This window comes from Mytilus californianus, unplaced genomic scaffold, assembly GCF_021869535.1.
Source record: "Mytilus californianus isolate M0D057914Y unplaced genomic scaffold, xbMytCali1.0.p SCAF_4, whole genome shotgun sequence".
NCBI classification, from domain to species: Eukaryota; Metazoa; Mollusca; class Bivalvia; order Mytilida; family Mytilidae; genus Mytilus; species Mytilus californianus.
Genome location: NW_026262690.1, coordinates 33,173,342 through 33,196,861, shown reverse-complemented (window position 1 = coordinate 33,196,861; position 23,520 = coordinate 33,173,342). Strand labels below are relative to the sequence as shown.

Below are 23,520 nucleotides of genomic sequence, written 5' to 3'. Positions count from 1 at the left end.
TTCTTATTCCAAAATAATGATGTAGATAAAAGAAAGCTGGACAAATCATCTGTTTCTTTTTTAAAGAAGTTAACCAATCTGGTTGATTATCGTATGATATTTCGAAAAAAGCTTTATACAAAATCGTTCTTAAAGAAAACTACATGTAAGACTGAAAACTAAACAAATTAAAATTGAGAATGGAAATGGGGAATGTGTCAAAGAGACAACAACTCGACCATAGAGCAGACAACAGCCGAAGGCCACCAATGGGCGAGAAACTCCCGCACCCGGAGGCGTCCTTCAGCTGGCCCCTAAACAAATATGTATACTAGTTCAGTGATAATGGACGTCATACTAAATTACTTACTTCAAGAAAGTGTGTTGTATTTGTATTAGCCAACAAAAGGCCTTTTTGATATGAGTCATTCAAGTTATACCAAAATATTGTTTGTAATGGAAATAGTATATTTTTTTTCAGATTTTGATCATTAACGAATGTAACATTGTTTTCTTTGATATAGTGTAACGTGTTTGAACTGAAAGTAATTTATTGGTTTTAGATTGAACAATACCGAACTTTCGATGGTACTTTCTTCATTCCACCTGACCATATTTTGACAACATTATCCAAAAAAGTTATTGATTGTCTATATCAAAGGTACGTACAGCTATTACTTGGAAATACAAACCAGTATGATTATCTTGTATAACTTCATTGATCAATAAGTACATCGAGTATTCATGTTTGTACCTAGTTGGCTGAAAGAACTATCAGAATAATTATGAAGTGTGAGATTTCATATGAGCAGCTTTACAAATTGAGCTACATTCATTAGCTGCGATAATTCTTTGATACATATTGCCTATTATTGTTGTGTTTCTCTATTGTTTTTTTCTATTATCTGTTTGCCATTTGCCACTTAACTGGTGGAGATTAAAGGGGTGAGCTATTTATATAAAAAAAAAACAAGTTTTCTTATCTTAAGTCAGGAACCTAATCGGTGGCTGTTTTATATGTTTGTTATTTTGAAAACTAGATTGTGAAGTAATATAAATATATATCGTCCTGACAAAAATTACCCATAAGTTAATGTAGGTTTAGGCAGGGCTAAATACACACAAAAATATACCTCGTCTGAAATTTTGTTTTTCCCTCAGCTGGATATAAATTCATGCTTATATGACATCAAGGCAACACTACCTGCACTATGTCATATGCCGTAGACTTCTCAGCCAACTAGGCTTTTTATAAAAAAATAACTTTTGTTAGTCGAGTATTGCCTTTTCTTGTCGCCCTCATCTAGGTATATAAACATAGGCTACAGTAGTATACCGATGTTCAAATTCCATAAACCGATCCAGATGATTATATTTACATTAGTACAATGCAGCCCCATCAACAATTCTATTATCATATAAGTCTTAATATCTTACAACGTTACAACAGTTAAACCGAATGACGAATTTATATATCAAAACATTTTGGTAGTTTTTATATTTATATTACGGCCATTTTTCAGTAAGTAGTACTTATTATAATCAGGATTTTTTAATTAATGCAATTTTCTAGCAGCATTACGGATATTGAATTTTCTTCACTGGAAGGACGACATTTGGTGCCATGTATTTTGACTTGGGATGCGGACGATGTGTTATTTCATCATTTCATCTGTAGATTTTTTTTTCTTCTGGTGTTTGAAAACACACAAAAAAAAATATTAGAAGAGTTTTTTGAATTGTGTCATACTAACAACACAAATATGTCTACTATGTCATATCAGAATCATTTAAAATGTCATCCGGGAACATTTATCATTGATGAAACTTTTTTTTTAAACTGAATACTTATATATGAGTTATTTTATTGTCTCCTCTCTTACTTAATTTTTCTCTATTGTTTATAAACACATTTTATTATTTATTATAGAATAACAACAACAATACATTTTTTTTGCGCTAAACGAAGTCGACATGGATCAATAAAGAACGGGTGGAATATTTGTACAGATGGATGTTATAAACCAAACAGTAAAACAGTTGTCCATGTGCTGAGGTATAAAAATAAAAGCCATGTTATATTCACTAAATATTTTTACTCTCATTTAGATAAAGAAAAAATATGTTTATAAAATCTGTCATCTGCAAAGCCATAAGATCAAGAAAAACCTATTATTTTTGACGTAGGAAACATAGCAAAAAAATCACTCTGATGAAGGGTTTTCATTCATTCTCAAGCATATGTCGCTAGCGGTTAAATGATTGTTTGCGTTAATCATTGTTAATAAGGAAAATACCAAAAATTAAAAGACAGCCTACGTGACATCATTTCTATTATTTAGATTTATGTCTTTTGAAATAATTAGTTCCTTTGTGGATATGTGAGCGACAAAATGTCCACTTCCCTGTATATAAGGCTTCGGGTCGTTATGAAGAGAGATAACATTAAATTATACATAAAATAAACTAGAACTCGGCAATCTATTGGTCACGGATAAACCCGCTTGCAGATAACCCCTTAAACAGTAAAAACAAAAAACAAAATTCAAATTGAACATGAGCTGTACTTTATATATAATAACATTTTGTTAAACTCTAAATAGATTTAGTCAAACAGTACTTTCATTATCACTTGGAAATAAATAAAAATTTAAGATAAATAAGTGCATAACTATTAAACGATCAATGTCAAAACCATCGCAAATATCAAACTTGACTGAAATTTTAGGATCAATGACATTGTTTATAAATTTCAAAAGACTTTTTCAAATGGTACTTTAATTATCACCCGAAAAAGACAAAAAAAAAACGGTAACTAAAGGAATAACTCTTGAATGGTACATGTCAAAATCATCAAATTCCATCAGTAGTTTTGCTCCATGACATTATTCAAAAATAATTATTTAGTCAAGCAATACTTTAATTATTATCGGGAAACCAAACTAGTAACGGGCAAACGAACGTACGGAAATGTGCATCCATTACTGTAAACCTCCCTCTTCGAGGCGATATATATATTAAAATATACGTCTGAAAGGATGTATAACACAATCAATTATATTTTAAAACAAAAGATAGGGAAACAATCAACCATTTTCGGAAAAGAATAATATACTTTAAGACAGACATCTAGATACCATAAACATACTATGTACATGTATACACAGGCCAGAGTCTGAGCTTGATTTGCTATATGATATTAAAACTAAACTGACGAAAAAATGTCATTTATTCAAAATCATGAAATGCAAACAATACATTTTGCAAATAAAACATTTGACATAAAAGTTCATATATAATATGAAATAATAATACATAATTAGTACGAAATTACATCAGCTAATATCATATCAATTGAATAAATGACAAGGAATAGCAAAGGTGGGGAGAAAAATCTGACCGTAAATAAATATATATACATATCTACTCCAAAAGATAACATTAAGGGAGGTATGTGGGTGGGAATTTTCAACAAATTGTTTGATAAGAATCACAAGTTAACACATCAAATGCTGATGATAAAAGGAAATGACCACAATGCACTTACACGCGAACTCGTGCTGACCCCACAAGATCATTGACCAATAAGAAAGATGAAATCCAATCATGCACTGGTCATAAGTGAAATTTCTCTGCATGTGAAAACATGTTATCTAATTTCAACAATTTATCGTTTAATTAAGTAGGACACTCTGACCATTTGACCAGACTAGAGATATCATTAATTTACAGTATAAATAGCTCACTCTTTATTTAAGTCTTAGTAATAACCAATTAAAACAGAATTATCTTCTCTGCTGTCTTAAATTATTTTATTCAGCTTAATTTTCAATTAGCAAATAAAATTGGTTTTAAAACAGACAGCTAGATACCATAAACATACTATGTACATGTATACAGAGGCCAGAGTCTGAGCTTGATTTGCTATATGATATAAAAACTAAACTGACGAAAAAATGTCATTTATTCAAAATCATAAAATGCAAAAAATACATTTTGCAAATAAAACATTTGACCTAAAAGTTCATTTATAATATGAAATAGTAATACATAATTAATACGAAATTACATCAACTAATATCATATCAATTGAATAAATGACAAAGAATAGCAAAGGTGGGGAGAAAAATCTGCCACAAATCTACTCTTAGGCTGAAAGAGTGGATCCCCCACCCGAGGACTCTGGCGACGTTAATACAATTTACATATAACTTGAAAAAATTTACAAGCATGACATTCACATACATGTACACCAAAAAATAACACTTTACTTTTGTAAAACGTTGCCACATTGAGCAGAATTATAAAAGTTCATATGATCATATACCAAGATATTACTTTTAAGTTATCTCTTACTGATGAAAATGATTAAATGTGTAAATCTTATCCCGATCAGGACCACAGCAATAAAATTACAATATAATCGTCTTTAATTATATGCTTCAGAATTCATATTTCGTCTTACATCTAGACATTTAAATAATTGTATCCCCTAAATATTTTAGTACAGACAATTAGTACATTAATTAACAGAAACTTTATCTTTAATCTTAAATCTTCAAACAAAATAGAAGTACATTTTTACGAAGCCTTGGATCCTTTCTAAAAACGAAGTTTTATATCCAACTATTTCTATATGGGATCCTGAGCAACTGATCCTCATACATGTACTACACTTGACATTTTTCAATCGAAATTGTATAAAGATCATAGATAAATTTCTAAAGGAAAAAGTTCAAATTGAAATAAGTAAATAAGTATCTAATGAAGACCTTTTCAACTCTCATTTATTTTTGTTGTGATTCCAATTGATATGAGACTTTAGGAATATTTTGCGTAACTCATGATTCGGTAAAAAGTTAAGCTTTAGTCATAATCTTGAATATACAGCTTTTTAGAAATTTAATAACTGGTGAATACCACCATTCAATATTAATAGTAATAATTTATACCGATAATATCACTATAAAAATAACAGGAATCCACCAAACTTACTTATCCGGCACTGATAAGTTTGGGGACTTTTAATTTACACTTAAAACAAACTTAATATACATCAGGAATTTGATTTTTCTATTGAAAAAAAAAAAAAAATTTAATAAAGATAAATAAATAAATAAATATATAAAATAAATATATTGCTATACATAAAATAAATTTATATTCATTTTCATTTTCTTCCTGGCATGCTTCAGAGCATATTCTGAACATACTGTTATTCCAATGCAATACATTTTAAAAGGTTTTTATTGTCATGATTGTATGGTCGTAATAAAGTTGTAAAATGAAAAATATCTTTGAAATAATATTCCAGCTTTTAGTGATTTTTCGTTAATTTTCTATTTACCTTGCGATGAAAGTTAAAAGATGTAAATTTTAACCGAGTAAATATTTATAACTTTTGACACATACTCTAAAATTTTTCTCGAAAGAGAAAAACCCATTTAAATAATAACCAGTTTAGTTAAATATAAAGACTTTGGTGTGTGATGGATTTACCTTTAAAGACCATAGCATTTAGTACAACATTGGGATAAACCATCAAGTCCTTTTATATATATATATATATATATATATGAGCTGCGTCGGATAGAAATCGACCTTATGCAAATGAATGTCAATACATCTGTTAACTTATTTCGGGTCAAAAAAATTTCTATGCAAAGTCTATAACTGTTTAAAAATTGAGTTGATATAAGAACCCTACAAAACCGACCCAAATTCATCTTTTGCTTTGTATTTGAATGTTCTAAAATCAATCAAAGTCTTACACGTGTGCATGTATACGTGCACTTGCATAAGGTCGATTTCTATCCGACGAGGCTCATATATATATATATATATATATATATATAAGTCTGAAAATTACACCCAACAGTGTTAGAATTAGACTTTTATGCTGACAAATTTTTGTCCCTCAACGGGATTCGAACTCACACCTTTGATACACTACAGCACCAATCGCTTAGCCTCATGTCCAGCGCTCTAGACCACACGACCACATCCGCTATATAAAAATATAACTTCAATAGTCGTAGTGTTACCTTGTCACGTAAGGCGAATCTAGAGATAGACATAAGACATGTGTTTTAAGCGTGTGAAGATGTTATATTATTATTTAATACACAATGTATTTGTTATTTGTCAGCAATCTAACTCAACAATTTTTATATACCGTATGGGATAATGATTCAATTCATTATACAGTCACTAGAAATAAGTATATCATACAAACAAGTCTAAGCAAGTGACAACCATACAATATATATGCTAACTGGATCTTAGTGTGTTTGAGACACAGGGTTAATACAAATATTTATATAAGTCTGAAAATTACACCCAACAGTGTTAGAATTAGACTTTTATGCTGACAAATTTTTGTCCCTCAACGGGATTCGAACTCACACCTTTGATACACTACAGCACCAATCGCTTAGCCTCATGTCCAGCGCTCTAGACCACACGAACACATCCGCTATATAAAAATATAACTTCAATAGTCGTAGTGTTACCTTGTCACGTAAGGCGAATCTAGAGATAGACATAAGACATGTGTTTTAAGCGTGTGAAGATGTTATATTATTATTTAATACACAATGTATTTGTTATTTGTCAGCAATCTAACTCAACAATTTTTATATACCGTATGGGATAATGATTCAATTCATTATACAGTCACTAGAAATAAGTATATCATACAAACAAGTCTAAGCAAGTGACAACCATACAATATATATGCCCACTGGATCTCAGTGTGTTTGATATATATATATATATTCTATTTGGTAATAAATTATTATAAGATCCATTTTGCTACATCTGGTGATCCGTTTATTTGGCAATCGCCAATGGCAGTCAGCAGGGTTTAAGAACATCAGTTGTTCGACCTGCTAGTCAAATGCGTTTTGTTAAAATATACTTTTTCACTTTTTTGGTCTTTTGGAAAATGTTGTTTGTGCTGTATTTAGACCCCTCTACCAAGAAATTTGTTTTGCATGCACACGTATAAAAATTGCGGTTTTTATTCAACGCAATCATAGGTTTGAACGTTGTTTTCAATTTATACTTGTTTATATTTTTTCGTTTGGGCTTGTATTATATTTGCCTTCGGGTTTATATGATCCGTTCATCCTATTTCGACTCTTTCAAAATTCGACAGTCTATCCTAAATTGAGGTAAATTATATGGCCTTCCAAATACCGTTTCGATTCCTAACATCACTGAAGAGACATTAATTGTCGAAATCCGGATATGGTGTACACATTTTTGCACCCATGTTTGCGGTATACCATCTTTTCCGCAAGTTTATTGTTTTCTGTTTGGTAATAAATTATTATAAGATCCATTTTGCTACATCTGGTGATCCGTTTATTTGGCAATCGCCAATGGCAGTCAGCAGGGTTTAAGAACATCAGTTGTTCGACCTGCTAGTCAAATGCGTTTTGTTAAAATATACTTTTTCACTTTTTTGGTCTTTTGGAAAATGTTGTTTGTGCTGTATTTAGACCCCTCTACCAAGAAATTTGTTTTGCATGCACACGTATAAAAATTGCGGTTTTTATCCAACGCAATCATAGGTTTGAACGTTGTTTTCAATTTAGACTTGTATATATATATATATATATATATATATATAATTTGAATAATTACAAATTTGAATAAAATAGGCAACATTAAAAACCATAACATGATTTACGAACAATCCATGTATACATATAGGAAGTTAAACTGAGCCATAAAATTAAAAGGCAATTTAATGGTAGCCTATCAAATGTCCGCATTGACAGTCTGAATAATGTGTAAAGTCAGCATCAGCCGGAGGACAGGCAATAAAGACCCAAATCGTATGAAATAAAGATCATAAACGTTTTGGCAGGCAATACTGACCCAAAACAAGATACGTTTGTAATTATATGAAATAAAGAGAATAAACGTTAAGGCAGGCAATACTGACCCAAAAACAAGCATAGCATTTTATTACTAAAGATCATATAAACCGTTTTGGCAGCAATGCTGACCCAAAACAAAATAGTTGTAGTTATATGAAGTAAAGATCATAAACGTTTTGGCAGGCAATACTGACTCAAAACGGAAGTTAGCATTTTAATACTAAAGATCATATACTAATAAACGTTTTGTCAGGCAAATTGCATGCTGACCCAAAACAAGACAGTTGTAATTGTATGAAATAAAGATCATTAAACGTTTTTGCAGGCAATGCTGACCCAAAACAAGACAGTTGTAACTGTATGAAATAAAGATCATAAAACGTTTTGGCAGGCATTGCTGACCCAAAACAATATAGTTGTATTTGTATGAAATAAAGATCATAAACGTTTTGTCAGGCAATACTGACCCAAAACAGCTGGAGCATAAAGTTCTGTTACTAACTTAATTCTTTTTATGCTGTAAGATTCTATAAACGCATTTGACTTCAATCCTTGAATCGCGGATAGGACAATTCCATCCATGAACTGCAGCAAAAGTCTTTGTGTTTTCCTTCTTCTAAAACTAAGTGCTGTATAGTTACGAGAGTCCAAGACAATTAACGACATAGCCAACTTTAAAGAGATGGTGGAACAATAGCAATTGGTGCTTTGGACTTTCTTGGAACTAGGGTCCAGTTGTGTATCCAATTGCTGATCGAAGTTGTATTTTGTAAATTTGTATTTATAAAACAGTCAAAGTAGACTTTGGTTAGTCAAGGACTCTTGTTGATACGACTCGCACGTCTGGATCAAAATTCTAATCTCGAAATTAGGTATGTGTCATTAATGTCAGTGAAACAGCAACCCATCAGCATTCGTATGTTTGAATTATCGGAAGTATGGCATACCGCTGATATATGAAAGTATATGTAAGTTATTGATATCACACTTTATGGTACATTTCCTTCAATGGGAACAAGTTCTTTCGTAGATTAATACCAGACTCAGCGCTTTTTTGTCCATAGTTAAAGCATGAAATAAACAAAATGTAAAATGATGAAAAATGGCTTACAAATTCTCATTAAAAAACAAACCAGATCTTACTCTAGGACCACAAACATAACGCATGTTAAGGAATAGTATGCGATGATTTAATTATGACCATAGTTTCCTCTTTTTCAATAATCAACCATTAAACAGAAATGATTTTTATATATCATGTAATAAAAGAAAAGTATGAACTTTTAAATATTATCAGTATGTTTTGTCCATTGTTATTTTTAATAATAAATCTAGTATAAAGTAAAAGCAAACGACCTTATAATGCATAAGTATTGGCATAAAAATTATCAATTACGTTCATCGCAACCCAAACTATATCATGTAGATGAATTATACTAGTAAACATAATTAAAATAATACATTAAAAACATGTATTATAAACTGACAAACATTTTATTCTAGCTACATGTCTCAATATACTGGCAATTTTGTATGTAGCAAAAGGATTGATTACAAAAATAATTTATTCCAAACCAATCACCATGACAAAATGATAATTAAAAGTAGCATGAGTTTCATGACGAAGCATAAAACAATACAGAGGTCATAGACCAAGCTACTACGACTTCTGCAAAAAAAGAAGCATGAGTTTCATGAGGAAGCATAAAACAATACAGAGGTCATAGACCAAGCTACTACGACCTCTACAAAAAAGAAGCATGAGTATCATGACGAAGCATAAAACAATACAGAGGTCATAGACCAAGCTACTACGACCTCTGCAAAAAAAGTAGCATGAGTTTCATGACGAAGCATAAAACAATACCCACTACATACTAACATATTTACAAAAGCAAATACACAGAGGTCATAGACCAAGCTACCACAACCCCTGCAAAAACAATACACTGAGGACACAAGTACAAACAACCACGCCCTCTGCAAAAATTAAAATATAGTCCACCTTACCTAAACAGGCAAAGACAGGTAAATTGGTTCGTAATAAATAAGCATTAGGTTGCGATGTAGGTAAGTGACATATCCTTTTTATACCGTTAACATAAAGCAAACAAGGTACACCTGCATGCATTAAAATACTAACAATTATAGCGATTAGGCTAACTTGCAAAATTATAAGCTCCAAACAAACCACCGTGAAGAGCTTTACGAAAGTAGCATGAGCTCGTGACATAGCATAAAACAATGAACACTAAATACAACATAATTGCAAAAGGAAATACCCAGAGGTCATAAGTACGAGCAACCAAGCTCTCTTCACCAATTGAAATATCGGTCAACTTACCCAAACAAGTAAGGCAAATGGGTTTGTAATACAATAAACAATAGCTTAGCCTTAAAACTTAAACGGTTGCTCTTTCATATAAGAGTGTTTAAATGTATGGAATCGTGAATAAATCGTTTACACGTGTGTAACTTTGCATTCTATCATGTATGATATTATTATCATTATGCAATACAATTTGTATTTGTAGTTAATTTAAATGAACCATGTCTCCTATAGATACATAAGGCGGATATACGTTCTGCAAACATTATGATGCTATTAAGGATTCAGTAACTTGTAAAATTACAACATCGGATTAATCATCAGCTATCATTTTTTATGAGTATGGTAAATAATTACATTTTGATCGCAAACGCGCAGTGTCGCCACGAACACCAAAATTAATTTGACGCACTATCTGATTGACAAATAAATGAATTTGACCAACTGCTACGTGTTTTGCATAAATCAAAATCGTGAGATCTATCCGAATGGAAGAATGGTAAATAAAATTACTGTACGTTTGTTTAGAATGTAAGCATAAAATAGCTAAAAATAAAAGAATAGTTCGATTTTACCTCAAATTGCTAAAAGGAAATCACTCCAGTCCAAAACTATCCATAAAATTAAAAATTTCACAAATAATTTTTAACAAATTGTTTGATAAGAATCACAAGTTAACACATCAAATGCTGATGATAAAAGGAAGTGATCACAATGCACTTTTTACACGTGAACTCGTGCTGACCCCGCAAGATCATTGACCAATAAGAAAGATGAAATCCAATCATGCACTGCTCATAAGTGAAGTTTCTCTGCACGTGAAAACATGTTATCTAATTTCAACAATTTATCGTTTAATTAAGTAGGACACTCTGACCCTTTGACCAGACTAGAGATATCATAAATTACAGTATAAATAGCTCACTCTTTATTTAAGTCTTAGCAATAACCAATTAAAACAGAATTATCTCCTCTGCTGTCTTAAATTATTTTATTCAGCTTTGTTTTCAATTAGCAAATACAATTGGTTTTATGGTACAATTAATGGAATTATATATTAAAACAAAAGATAGGGAAACAATCAACCATTTTCGGATAAGAATAATATACTTTATGATACAATTAATGGAACATGTGTTCAAGACTATTTAAACTGAATTAGAAAACTTGTCTTTGTGCTTGGCTTTTCATTAACAAGTTTGAATTAAGAAGTATTACTCTGTTTTTCAGCATGAACAGTGTAGTTTTTTTATGCTCACTTTTTATCATTCAGTTTGGATTATTTTCGAAAATTGTTTTGCAACATCCGATTCGAACTTAAATCAATAATTCGGTTTTCAACGAGGGAATTAGTAACGAAATGACTAGCATGCAATAACTTAACTTAATGTTAAATTGGTGAACCGAAGAGGATGCACTATGTCTTAAACTGGGACTACTTTTTGCAAAGTTAGTGCTTATCATAACATTTCTTTTATTGTTATACTTACTTTCAATTCAACATTTTTATTCCAATCTGCCGACAGTGATTAAAATTATCCTTTGGATTGTACTTCCAATATTATTCTTAAAACAGTTTTGTGGATGTGGCCATCAAATACGGTGAGCTCAGCCTACACAGGTGCTCATGGTTTTGATTTACGATTTGATCGAAAGCTATATTTACAACAGCTGTATAGCCTATCAGTCAATCGAACGCCTTTAATGATATAATTTATTTTGAATCTATAGCACATATCGAATTTAATTTTCAAAGAATATTTCTACAGAAAGTATAATGGTATCTTATAACACTAAAGAGATATACATTGTCAAAATATTGTGCAGTAAAAGTGCTACCATTATTGAAACTACTTCTAATGGGTAGGTAGACTGTTAGTGGCCGGCTTAACCAGCTTCGATACAAGTATGAAAAAACGGACATGTTTTTTTTTTAAAATTTTTATCTGATACAATTTTGAAAATCATTTGAATTTTAGGAATTATCAACCTTATGCATAGCTCCTTTTTCTTGTCTACTAGTAAGTTGTTATGTTTTACATTTGGTCCCCTTTTTGGTTTAAACATCTGTTCAACGTTTGTATAAGGTTTTGGACTTTTAATTCTTTTTTACCTCGATCATCACCATAAAAACATTAATTGTTGAAATTCGAGAGCTGGTGTAGTTATTTGGTACCGGTAATGTTATTATATAAAGTACAAAAACCTAATATGTACAACATTGTTTGAGAACATATAATTCGTAACTGTCTATGGTTTTTCAAATATATATATTACTACATGTACTTGATTTGCAGGCTATATTAGGTGGATAAATTTGCACTTATCAAAAATGAGCACCTATTATTAAAGTTAGTTCAACCAAATTTTGTAAGAATGTCTTTCATACTAATTAAAATAAACGACAAAGAGAGGTGTTGATACTTCACCGAATCGTTCACATTATGTAAAAGGAGGGAACATTCTATGATGAGTTTATTCTATCACTGGGATATTTCTTATTCTATATTCTGCAGGATTTTTCAAAATCTTATAAATATATAGCATAAGGCTGTACTCCTTGAGAATAATTGAAGAAAACAAAATCTTAATGGAAAACCTCTAAGGAGAATATCATCGACGGGTGCCACAATTAGAGCAGGATTTGCTTAACCTTCCGGAGCACCTGATATCACCTTCGTTTTTTTGGGATTCGTGTTGCTCAGACTCTTGTTTTCTATGATGTGTTTTGTATGCTGTTGTTTGTCTTTTGGTTTCAGAATTATCCTTTGGCATGTTAACTCCTTTGCGATGAATTACTTGTCGCACCTTAATGTCTTATGAAATCTTTTAAATCTTTTATAATCTTTATCTTGACAGATATCCTGATCAAATTCTGGTTACCAATTTAGAATAAGTGAAGTGCAATGTATTGCAAGAAACTGTTAGTATCGTAATGTTGAAATATGTAAAACAAAACATGCTTTTATTGATTGAAAGCAATGGGAAAATTTAACACACTGTTTATTTTATAGCAAAGTAAACGATTATGAAAATGTCCAAAGTATCAACATGACTTATAAGATCAACGTTCAAAGACACAAACCAAGGTACATTATTAATATATTCACTTACAGGTTTTGCCATCATTACAGCTTATATGAATAAGAATATTATCATAACTGCATAAAATCTAAAATCAAGTCACCACGATTTAAATTTACTACGAGTGTAGAAAAAGTAACCAACACATTGAAGTCAGTTAGAAATAATTATTGGTTAAATCGTCAAATTAGCAACTACAGCCAAGAAGCAAGCTCGATGCTACGGCATGAGTGATACTTCTCCTTTTCTTTAAAATTGTTTTAATAACTAAATAAAAATAACGACTTGAAGACGGTAAAATCTGGAAAAAAATTGTCCCGACGCAAGTAATACATAACGTATATATAATTTTAAACTGTATTACGATGACAAAAAATTAATTTGGTAAAACACGAATCATTTATAACTTGTCACTTGGACTCTGAAATACTTACGGGCAATCATATCCATCTCCTTATATTCCTGTTCATTATCTTAAGTGATATTGAAGCATTTAACACGGAACAAAATCTCACAACTCACATCAAGTTCAGGACGGCTACTAGATTTTTATTAAATGCCATTTAAACTTGAAGCTTCTGTCTGTACAAATAGTGTAATATAAGCCTTATATAACGCAATGCAGACCAATTTACGACAACACACTAGAAATAAGTTACTTTCAACTTAAAGTTGATATACATCTTAATGAACCATAATGATAACTTCAGACAAAAAGACACCGTACGATGACATATAGTTGTTAATTTCTGTGTCATTTGGTATCTTGTGGAGAGTTGTCTCATTGGCAATCATACCGCATCTTCTTTTTATACACAAAGTGGTAATGGTGATTGAACAGAAAAAAGTTGACTTGAATAACTTCGACACTGACACTTTTATGGCAGTGATTTTTCGAAGCTCTTGAGAAAAGAATAATGTGCGATATCATTCGTACAAAACGACACAAGCACGTGACATAGGTATTCTTAAATTCGGAGAAACATTTGCGCGGATCGTACTTTCGTTATTTTCAAATCAATTAAACTTGTTTGCCAAAGTACAAAACGCATTATAAAAATAAAATTTGTAAATGCAAAATACAAAGTGCGATTAGATATCTAAACAGAGAGTCTAATCAGAATTTGGTGTATAGCACACGTATCAGAAATGGTGAATTAATCAAAGCAAAATGAAATGTCATGTCTGTTGTTATGCGTTTCGATAGCATAAACTGGAGATTTACGCTTTAAAAGGTCGGGGTTGAACTAATATCTTTCAAAAGGGTTAGCAGTTGTTCATGAACCACTTGTAACCCTTATCATGTTACTAGTAATCTTGGTTAATTCACCGATGATACATTTCCAGTAATAAAGCATTATACAATAGCGGATTGGTAAATTGTTCTGGTCTTTTTAAAGGAAATCACCATAGAAATTACCATCATAAATGATTTATAAGTCGTTATCGAACGCAAAGTAAATATTCTAGGTTTAACCTAGAAAACTAGTACAAAATCAGCAGAAATTCTCTACTTGTGTTTATAGAGTTTTTAAGGATAGAAAGTAAAATAAATCTATTCGGAACTAAGATTATCGAAATTCCTGTATATTCAATTCAAATCTGACTAAGCAGTTTACGTTACAGTAAATACGTCTTTGTTGTGATTTAAATCCCTTGAAGAGAGTACAAACTACGATATGTATACACAAACTGTTTTGTCATTACACAAATATTGCACGGAAAAAGCTCAAGCCACCTACGCATCAGAACAAATACATATCCGCTAGTAGCATGAACACAATAAAATGTTATCGTACTTAATTCCAAACTTATTTATTGGTTAATACGATGTTCATGCACACACACACACACACACACACACATATATAAAGATATAGGAAGATGTGGTATGAGTGCCAATGAGACAACTCTCCATCCAAGTAACAATTTATAAAAGTAAACCATTTTAGGTCAAGGTATACATATATATTTCTTTATTTTAGAAAAAAGACTGGAACTGATGAAATATATCTTTCAAAAAAGGAAAATAACATTAATAATGATCAGCCCACAAAACTTGATGCATGGAGCTATGCAGTGAAAGAGGAATCGGTAAAGTTTTGCCAGCTTACTAAACACTTATATAGAAATAAGAAGATGTAGTATGAGTATCAATGAGACAACTCTCCATCCAAGTCACAATGTGTAAAAAGTAAATAATTATCGGTTAAAGTACGGCCTTCAACACGAAGCCTTGGCTCACACCGAACAGCAAGCTGTAAAGGGCCCCAAAATGACGTATGTAAAACAATTCAAACAGGAAAACCAACGGTCTAATCTATATAAAAAACGAGAAACGAGAAACACTTATGAACCACATCAATAAACAACAACCAAAGAACAACAGGCTCCTGACTTAGGACAGGTGCAAACAAATGCAGCGGGTTTAAACGTTTTAACAGGCGCCAACCTTCACCCTAACATGAAACAGTAGTGTAACATTACAACATAGAAAGACATACAATAAAATATCAATTGAAATTGCTTAACTCGATCAAAAAGACATATTAACAAAAACAAGTAAACATGGACTGAACGAATAAATTTGATCTGTGACACAACATAAATACAATATTAATAAGAAAAGAGTGATGTAAAGCAATGTCAAAAAGACAACTCTAACCTGGCACAGAATGGCGTTAAATGAAATAACGTACACAAGTTAATCTAAATATAATAATTATAGAATGATTGCAATTTTTGTTTTGATATTGACTTTCTCATCAAGAATAAAAAGCGAGCACTATGGCCGGTCAGTATTAAAATGTTTTGCTTCACACAGAACAAGAGGCTGTTAAAATGACAGCAAACCGGATTTAAAAAGAAATTAAAAGTGTAATTGTTAAAGCAATTGAGGGCCATAACTCCTTAACAACAAATAAAAAATGTTCCCAATCTTCCTGCTCCACTTGTTACATCCTTCATTTCAATCATCGTTAGTACAGTTTATTCCTTAAAGTCACAATCGAAGAAAAGAAGACCAGGTAGTGGTTTTAGAGTATTGTTTTATAATATTCAGATATCAGTAAACAATGTCAATCTGTAAAATAATGTAAGGACAAATGAAAAAAAAGTGTGTTCCTCATCATGACAATGACGTACAAAGAATAAAGAGCAAATACCTGTTTCCGACCTACATTTACTCAATGTCTGGTTGCAAAATTCAAAAGAACACTGAATATTATCATTTCTAGAAATCATGTGCTCTATACTTGCAATGCGAATACATTTTTATATATGTTAATTGTTGAAATGAGGTGATATGTAGGCCTAGATGATATGCATCCTCTCAGAATGCAAGAATATACTAAATGTTATTTTGATTTCTGATCATTAATAACAACTGATAGAAAACAACATTTGCAAGTTGGCGATAAAAGTTTGCCTTTTTTCCTTTTTATTTATAGTAGATACGACCTGTCTTTCTGTCAACTAGAAATAATCATAATAGCTCATCAAATGCAGCCTTCTCCACTGTTTCATAAATTTACATTGTATAAGCAGTTTATTTTTATCATAAGATATAATAGTACGAAAATATACTAGTATATCTTCACTTAATTACTTTTACAATGAAATTATAAATGTGTTTAGTGAAAAACCCGTGTAAGACCACAACACTACATCAAACCAATTTTCATTTCACTCCTAGATACTGACATGTGATATGGTTAATCATTTGGGTATAGTTTCAATAGGAAATTAGATTAACCAGAACAAAAGTACGGATGGAAGCAGTTAGTAACACTGCATCCTCCCCAAATTTCTTGCGTTGTGATGATAGTTTTATGATTTCAATTCTCTTTTGTTGTATTGTGCATTCAAGAATGTTAATTATTAGCGTAAATATAAATAAAGGCAACAGTAGTATACCACTGTTCAATAGTCATAATTTGATTAAACAAAAACAAATCCGGGTATCAAACTAAAATTAAGGGAAACACACCAACTATAAGAGAAAAACAACGGAACAACAGATACACTTTACTACAACAAACGCAAACGCCAACATACATAGAAACGGACTGTCTGATAACATCTGCCATATTCCTGACTTAGTACAAGACATTGTAAGAAAAAATGGTGGGTTGAACCTGGTTTTATGGCTAGCAAAACCCTCCGCTTATGTGGCAATGTTAAAAATACCGCTAAAATGACAACAGTACGTAACAGGAATACAGAACAAACAAACGCAAGAACACTCAGCACAGAGAAATAAATAAATAATTAATATAATAGTACATTACAACATTTAAACCGCTGAATAACGGCGGACACCTCCCATGAATTTACGACAGCACACCAGGACACCACAAACGAAATATAAACTTCGCGTCACATCAATGGATCAACGTCAGAAAAAGTTTATATCATCACAGGTAAATTTCTAAAAATAAAATAGATTTGTTTTATTCATAGACACGTACAAGAATAATAAATTGGGATTGAGTTTGTAATGCTGTTATTTTATGTCTTTAATAACCATGACAAGAGTAATACAATGGAATTGTGTTTGTAACGGTGTTGTCATTTGTATTTTCTAACCATGTCGGTTTTTCTTCTAAATCAAAACTGTGTATAATCAAAAAAATCCTGTGCATATAGTTGCTTTATACTTAAAATAATATAATTGAAGAAGCTGATTTTTTTATCTTAACTTTTACATACATATAGAAAATAAAAATAAAATAACTAATATAAGGCAAGATCAAGTAAGACCAAACAGTAAACACACTTGAAAACAAACAACATAAAACAAAAACCCTGTAGACGAACCACGTGTAACTCGACTAAACTGACAAATTAGACATATGTGAAATGTACCGAAAATACAGAATTTAAACCACAAACGAAATAAACAGACAACTCAGCACAAAATGACCCACCATTCTATTTGTCATAAGGTACGAAGAACACATTAATTAGAAAAAAATTGATAAAAATAGAAAAATGTAACACAAAATAATATAAACAGAGGAGAACAATCAATAAACGAAAAACAAAAATGACACACAGAAAAAAAATGAGAGGCTCCTGACTTTGGACAGGCACATAAAGTAATGGCGGGGTTAAACAAGATATTGAGTGCTCAACACTCCCCTATCAGATTGTCACGAAGCAAAGAAAAAAAAAAAACATAAAAAATGACCAAACAAATAAACTACCGATCTAAGAATACTGAAAGTTACTGAAAGATAGTTCAAATCCAACTACGACTTATAATCAGTCATGTTTGCCCATATTAGATATCAAGTACACACTCATTCGTTTTGCATAGATAGCAGGAGACACTTACCCTGTCGACGCTCCTTTAGGAATTCATGCGATTCCCTCAGTTTCTGTTTGTTACCTTGATTTGTCTCTTCCTAATCTATTCATCAGATTTGAGCATCGGTTAACTACTGTCGCCTTAATTTACCTGTACATTAATCCTTTTTTGCGGGACGAATCAGTCATCGAAAATGCACAGGCGTAACCCGTTTCCAGCTAAAGGACAAATTGAAGGTCGCATGAATACGGATTCAATTATGGTTAAATTATTGACTTGCAAGCCAATAACACATCAGCGATATATTTTTTAAAACTTATTTGGACATAAATTGAACCAAACTGACTGATAAAAGCGAAATATTATTTCGAAATTCCTTTGTTATGAATGTTTGAAACAAAACAAATCAATAGTTTAATTTGTCTTGTCTAAATCATTGCTAATTTCACCTTCAACTAATTGTGAATATTTTTTTTTATATTACAAGGTTTCTACAATATATGATATGTCCAATTGTCTGTAAAGCATTCACTTTATGATTATAAGCTGAATCATTTACATTTAAAATACCTGTTTGTTTCAATATCGATAGAATGGTCAGGGTATCCTTATAATTGATGTGGGCAACCTCACTGAGAGAATAGTTGATCACGTGATAAAAAGTGGAATGCTTGATGAAATACAACAGCTATCTATTCGGATTAGTTATGGAGATCCTTTGTCTGGAATCGAATACTTGGCAGCACTGAAACACTTGAGAAAGCTGTTTGAAGCAGGGTTTAGAATATACTGGTCCAGACAAGAATGGTCTGGTATTCTTCGGGAAAACAAGAACAGAACAAGTTGTGTCTATCTAGATATGGTATGACGAAACAGTTACTTCTGGTATCCTCCCTAGGGGTATATAAATTAATATCTATGCCACATGATAATTCCTCATTAATGCAGTGATTGCGTATCAATCTTTATTTTGAAAACTTAGGCTTGAAAATTGTGTATATATACTAAGGTTGAATTCCCAAAAGTAAACGTAATCTCAGACGATTTTTGCCTTTTCATTTAACGTCTCATACATTTTATTGCTCTAATATGTTTAAGTCACTCCGAACTTATATACTGAAGCAGCTCAAGGGGAGTTCCAGAGGAGGAACGACATTCTGCACTGAACACGCATATTTGTCTCATGATATTAATCGGTCGCAGTGATGATGTGTCATTAATTCGAGTAATATGTGGTGAGTCCATCACCTGGACACTCGAAATGTGTTGAATGAGACTATAAACATGCAGTAATATACAGTAGTAATCATTATGCATGTATACATAATGAACGAATTTGATAAATGTCCTTATTTGCCGGAAATATTCATATTTATCCCGAATTTGAACTGCTAATTCAAAGAGGTTAACAAGTTTCGTACTACTTCGGCTTCGATATTCGTTGAATACTCATTTGTCGATTTCAGTTGACAATGTTAAGTAACAACTGGTAACAAACTAGACACTTTTGTCAATTGTCAGTGCACAAAATCAAGTAAAACAAGAGAGAACGTAGGATGTCTAATCTTGGACATAATTTGTTATGTAAAAGTAAACTAGTCCCAAGTCCAATACACAAATAATCGGTACAATACAAAATTAAAAACTATTCTACGTGGTTTTTCAGATTGTATAATTTTCATTTTATCTTAAATATAACCAAGATAACTGACATATAAATAATCAGGAATATGACAGTTGTTTTCAATTCGTTTGATGTGTTTGAGCTTTTGTTTTTGCAATTTTATAAAGGATTTTCCGTTTTGAATTTCCCTTGGAGTTAATTTTTTTGTCATTTTACTTTTTATACAAAAAAAAAGGGTTTATGTTCCTAAGATAAACGTATCTATTCCCGAATTTGACCAGTTTTATATGGCATTTTATCGGAAACTCCTTACCGGAAGAAGAAAACTGTTCGTTTTCAGCGACCAATTATGCCACAATGAGTGTAGACTTAATGAACTTTCGAATCTTAGAATGTATGTTCTTTCACTGATATAAATTTCAACGTTTGTCACTGACGTATTTTTATTATTTATACAAAATGTGTGCCTTGTATTTTAAATAAAAAAGATCGAATAAAAATTCCAGCCATTACGCGACAGCTTCTTTTATAAAGTACATGTCATGTGAAAGTGATTATTGATCGTCGATATATATATATTCATATGTGAAAAGCCATAATTTCCATGCATGCAAATGAGTCCATTTGGTAAAAAAACATCAACAAATCGATCGCTTTCATATTTAAAATTGATGAAGTGATGCTAAATTCGTCCCTCCTCTGGCTTAGTTTATTATTATATATCTTTTATTCTTTACATTATTTGATATGTTGCTTATAGAAAAATCATTTACGCATGTAGAATACTTTAAAATGTGGTTCCCATTCTCACAAACAGAGGCACTTGGATGGCTATAAATTATAGAAAAAAATCAAGGGAATTTATTCTAAATGACAGAAATTTATTTACACAAAACTAGATAACGTTAACCTTAATTTAAAAAAAAGAGATGTAATATAATGAATTGCCAATGAGGCACTTATTCATTCCTGTTTTAGAATTATAGAATCTTATTTAATTGATCATTAAATGAAAGAAAATCCATTAATTTCTAAGGTTTACAATGTATGTAGAGGTTTGCTAGAGTCAACTGGTCCTATAAAGGAGTACAGTATAAAACAAAATTCGGTAAGTACAAAATGCTATGATAAGGTTTAAAACTCATCAAAGATACCATGCTTATTATTTGGTACGCCAGATGCGGGTTTAGTCTACATAATACTCACCAGTTGCGCTCTAATGAAAAGAAATGAAATTTCAAATACGAAGTTAAAGAGCTCCGAAGGAAAACTTGCCAAAGATACGTGTGCAGGTAAATAATTTGTAACACTAGACGATATCATAGAAAGTTGCAAACATGCATCATGTACGCTGACTTATTTTAAGTATAAAACCGTATTACATTAAAACATTTATTAACTGATGAAATGTACCTTCGTCCAAGGTCAAGGTAAAAGGTATTTAGAAACAGCAACATTTGTACAAGAAAGTGGTTTTGGTTGCTTGATTCAATTTTCATATACAATTGCAATTATCTTGTGTATATTATCACATATAATGAGGGAAGAACCCTTTTGATTTATAGGCGTCTTTGTCTAAGTCAAGGTAAAAAAACTGAAAATCGACAAAAGTTGCTACAAGAAAATAGTGTCTGGATGTTGAGGCAAGTATTCAAATCGGATTGCAACCTTGTTTGTATAGTCACATACTATGCAAGAATGATGATGTCTGTTTACTCACTCATCTTTTTCTAGTGAGTCCTTGGGTCACATATTGTCAAGTGAACTTAAAACTAAAAATACAATGACAATATTGTTCGCTCTTTTATTTCATTTTAAAAACCTTGATCTCTTTGGTTCAGCAAAAATTTAGATCTATTACAAAACTGACCCGATGTTTAAGATCATCCTCTTCTTATGGTATTTTGCTAATACAGATATCCAATAAGCCGAAAAAAACCAGAACATTATCATAAACTCTACATGTCCAATTTTATCCATCTTATATTGTTGCCTTTTTGGTCGTGTTCCTTTCCTCATTATATGACATTGTTATCATACGGCTGTAATTAATGTAAAACAGTAAAGACAATTAATGGCGAAATTATAACTTCATCATAGACTCCACATCTGTAATTGTTGCCATGCTGGGCATGTCCGTGACTTTGCAATATGAAATATGAATTCGCACTATTTCGAGTTCATACGATTCCTACTGTTTTTTTTCTGTCTATTTATATTTTTACTGATGTTTTATATTACTTTAATCCAAACTTTCACTTGCATCTTTTCATATATTTTCACATTATTAGGCAGATGTAGGACACTTACGAATCCCAGAGGACAAGGAGCTTTCGAAATTAAACGCAAAAGAGCGGTATGCGCTATATTTAAGGTAAATTAAAATATGGGAAAATATTATTATTGTGTAAGTTAGTGTTTTCATCGTAGAGGCATATTGATTGTATAAGGTATATTTATGAATGGTTTTTGGAATCAGAAAACACAAAAATTCATATTAAAAGAAAGGAGGAAGTAGTATAAGAGCAATTATTTGCAGAAATAGTATTTTGTTTTCAAACCTTTAACCATTATATAGTGTCATAGATGAATGAACCAGTGAATAAATCTGGGCACTTTAAAGCAGAACGATCACTTATTAGGTTACTATGACATAATCCACATGTCGATATTGACGTAAATGACCTGAAATGGCCATGTCACGCATTGATTATGGACATTTTTGTAAAATCCATCTTGTAGCAAATACATGTTTTGGTTGAGCATTGCTTAAATCTAAATATTAATAACAAAATCTCCAAATGAAGCTTTTTTTGTCGTTTTGCACGAGCTACAAGAAGTTAGCAGCCCTTATGCCTATATCTTGGACAAAATAAAAAAAATTGGATACGGATATCTGACGAACTGATGTCATATATATAAATAAGAAGATATGGTATGAGTGCCAATGAGACAATTATCCATCCAAGTCACAATGTATAAAGAGTAAACAATTATAGGTCAAAGTACGGCCTTCAACACGGAGCCTTGGCTCACACCGAACAGCAAGCTATAAAGTGCCCCAAAAAGACTAGTGTAAAACAATTCAATCAGGAAAACCAACGGTCTAATCTATTTAAAAAAACGAGAAACGAGAAACACTTATGGACAACACCAACAAACGACAACCACTCAACAACAGTCTCCTGACTTAGGACAGGTGCATAAAAATGCAGCGGGTTTAAACGTTTTAAGTACCTGTCTTTGTAAGAATCATGCAGGTTCCTGTTGATAGACGATTCATGACCCCTCTTCAAATATCTTT

General features: G+C 31.5%; 1 protein-coding gene across 1 annotated transcript in view; it reads left to right on the top strand.

The window, feature by feature from the left end:
• Positions 1-23,520, top strand: part of LOC127737934 (uncharacterized) — a 48,328-nt gene that overhangs the window by 7,213 nt on the left and 17,595 nt on the right. Inside the window, exons 4-10 of the mRNA XM_052248895.1 lie at positions 543-640; positions 1,910-2,035; positions 13,212-13,286; positions 15,267-15,375; positions 19,185-19,454; positions 21,253-21,324; positions 22,508-22,590. Coding sequence (XP_052104855.1) covers positions 543-640; positions 1,910-2,035; positions 13,212-13,286; positions 15,267-15,375; positions 19,185-19,454; positions 21,253-21,324; positions 22,508-22,590 — 833 coding nt within the window. The remainder of the gene's footprint in view (positions 1-542; positions 641-1,909; positions 2,036-13,211; positions 13,287-15,266; positions 15,376-19,184; positions 19,455-21,252; positions 21,325-22,507; positions 22,591-23,520) is intronic.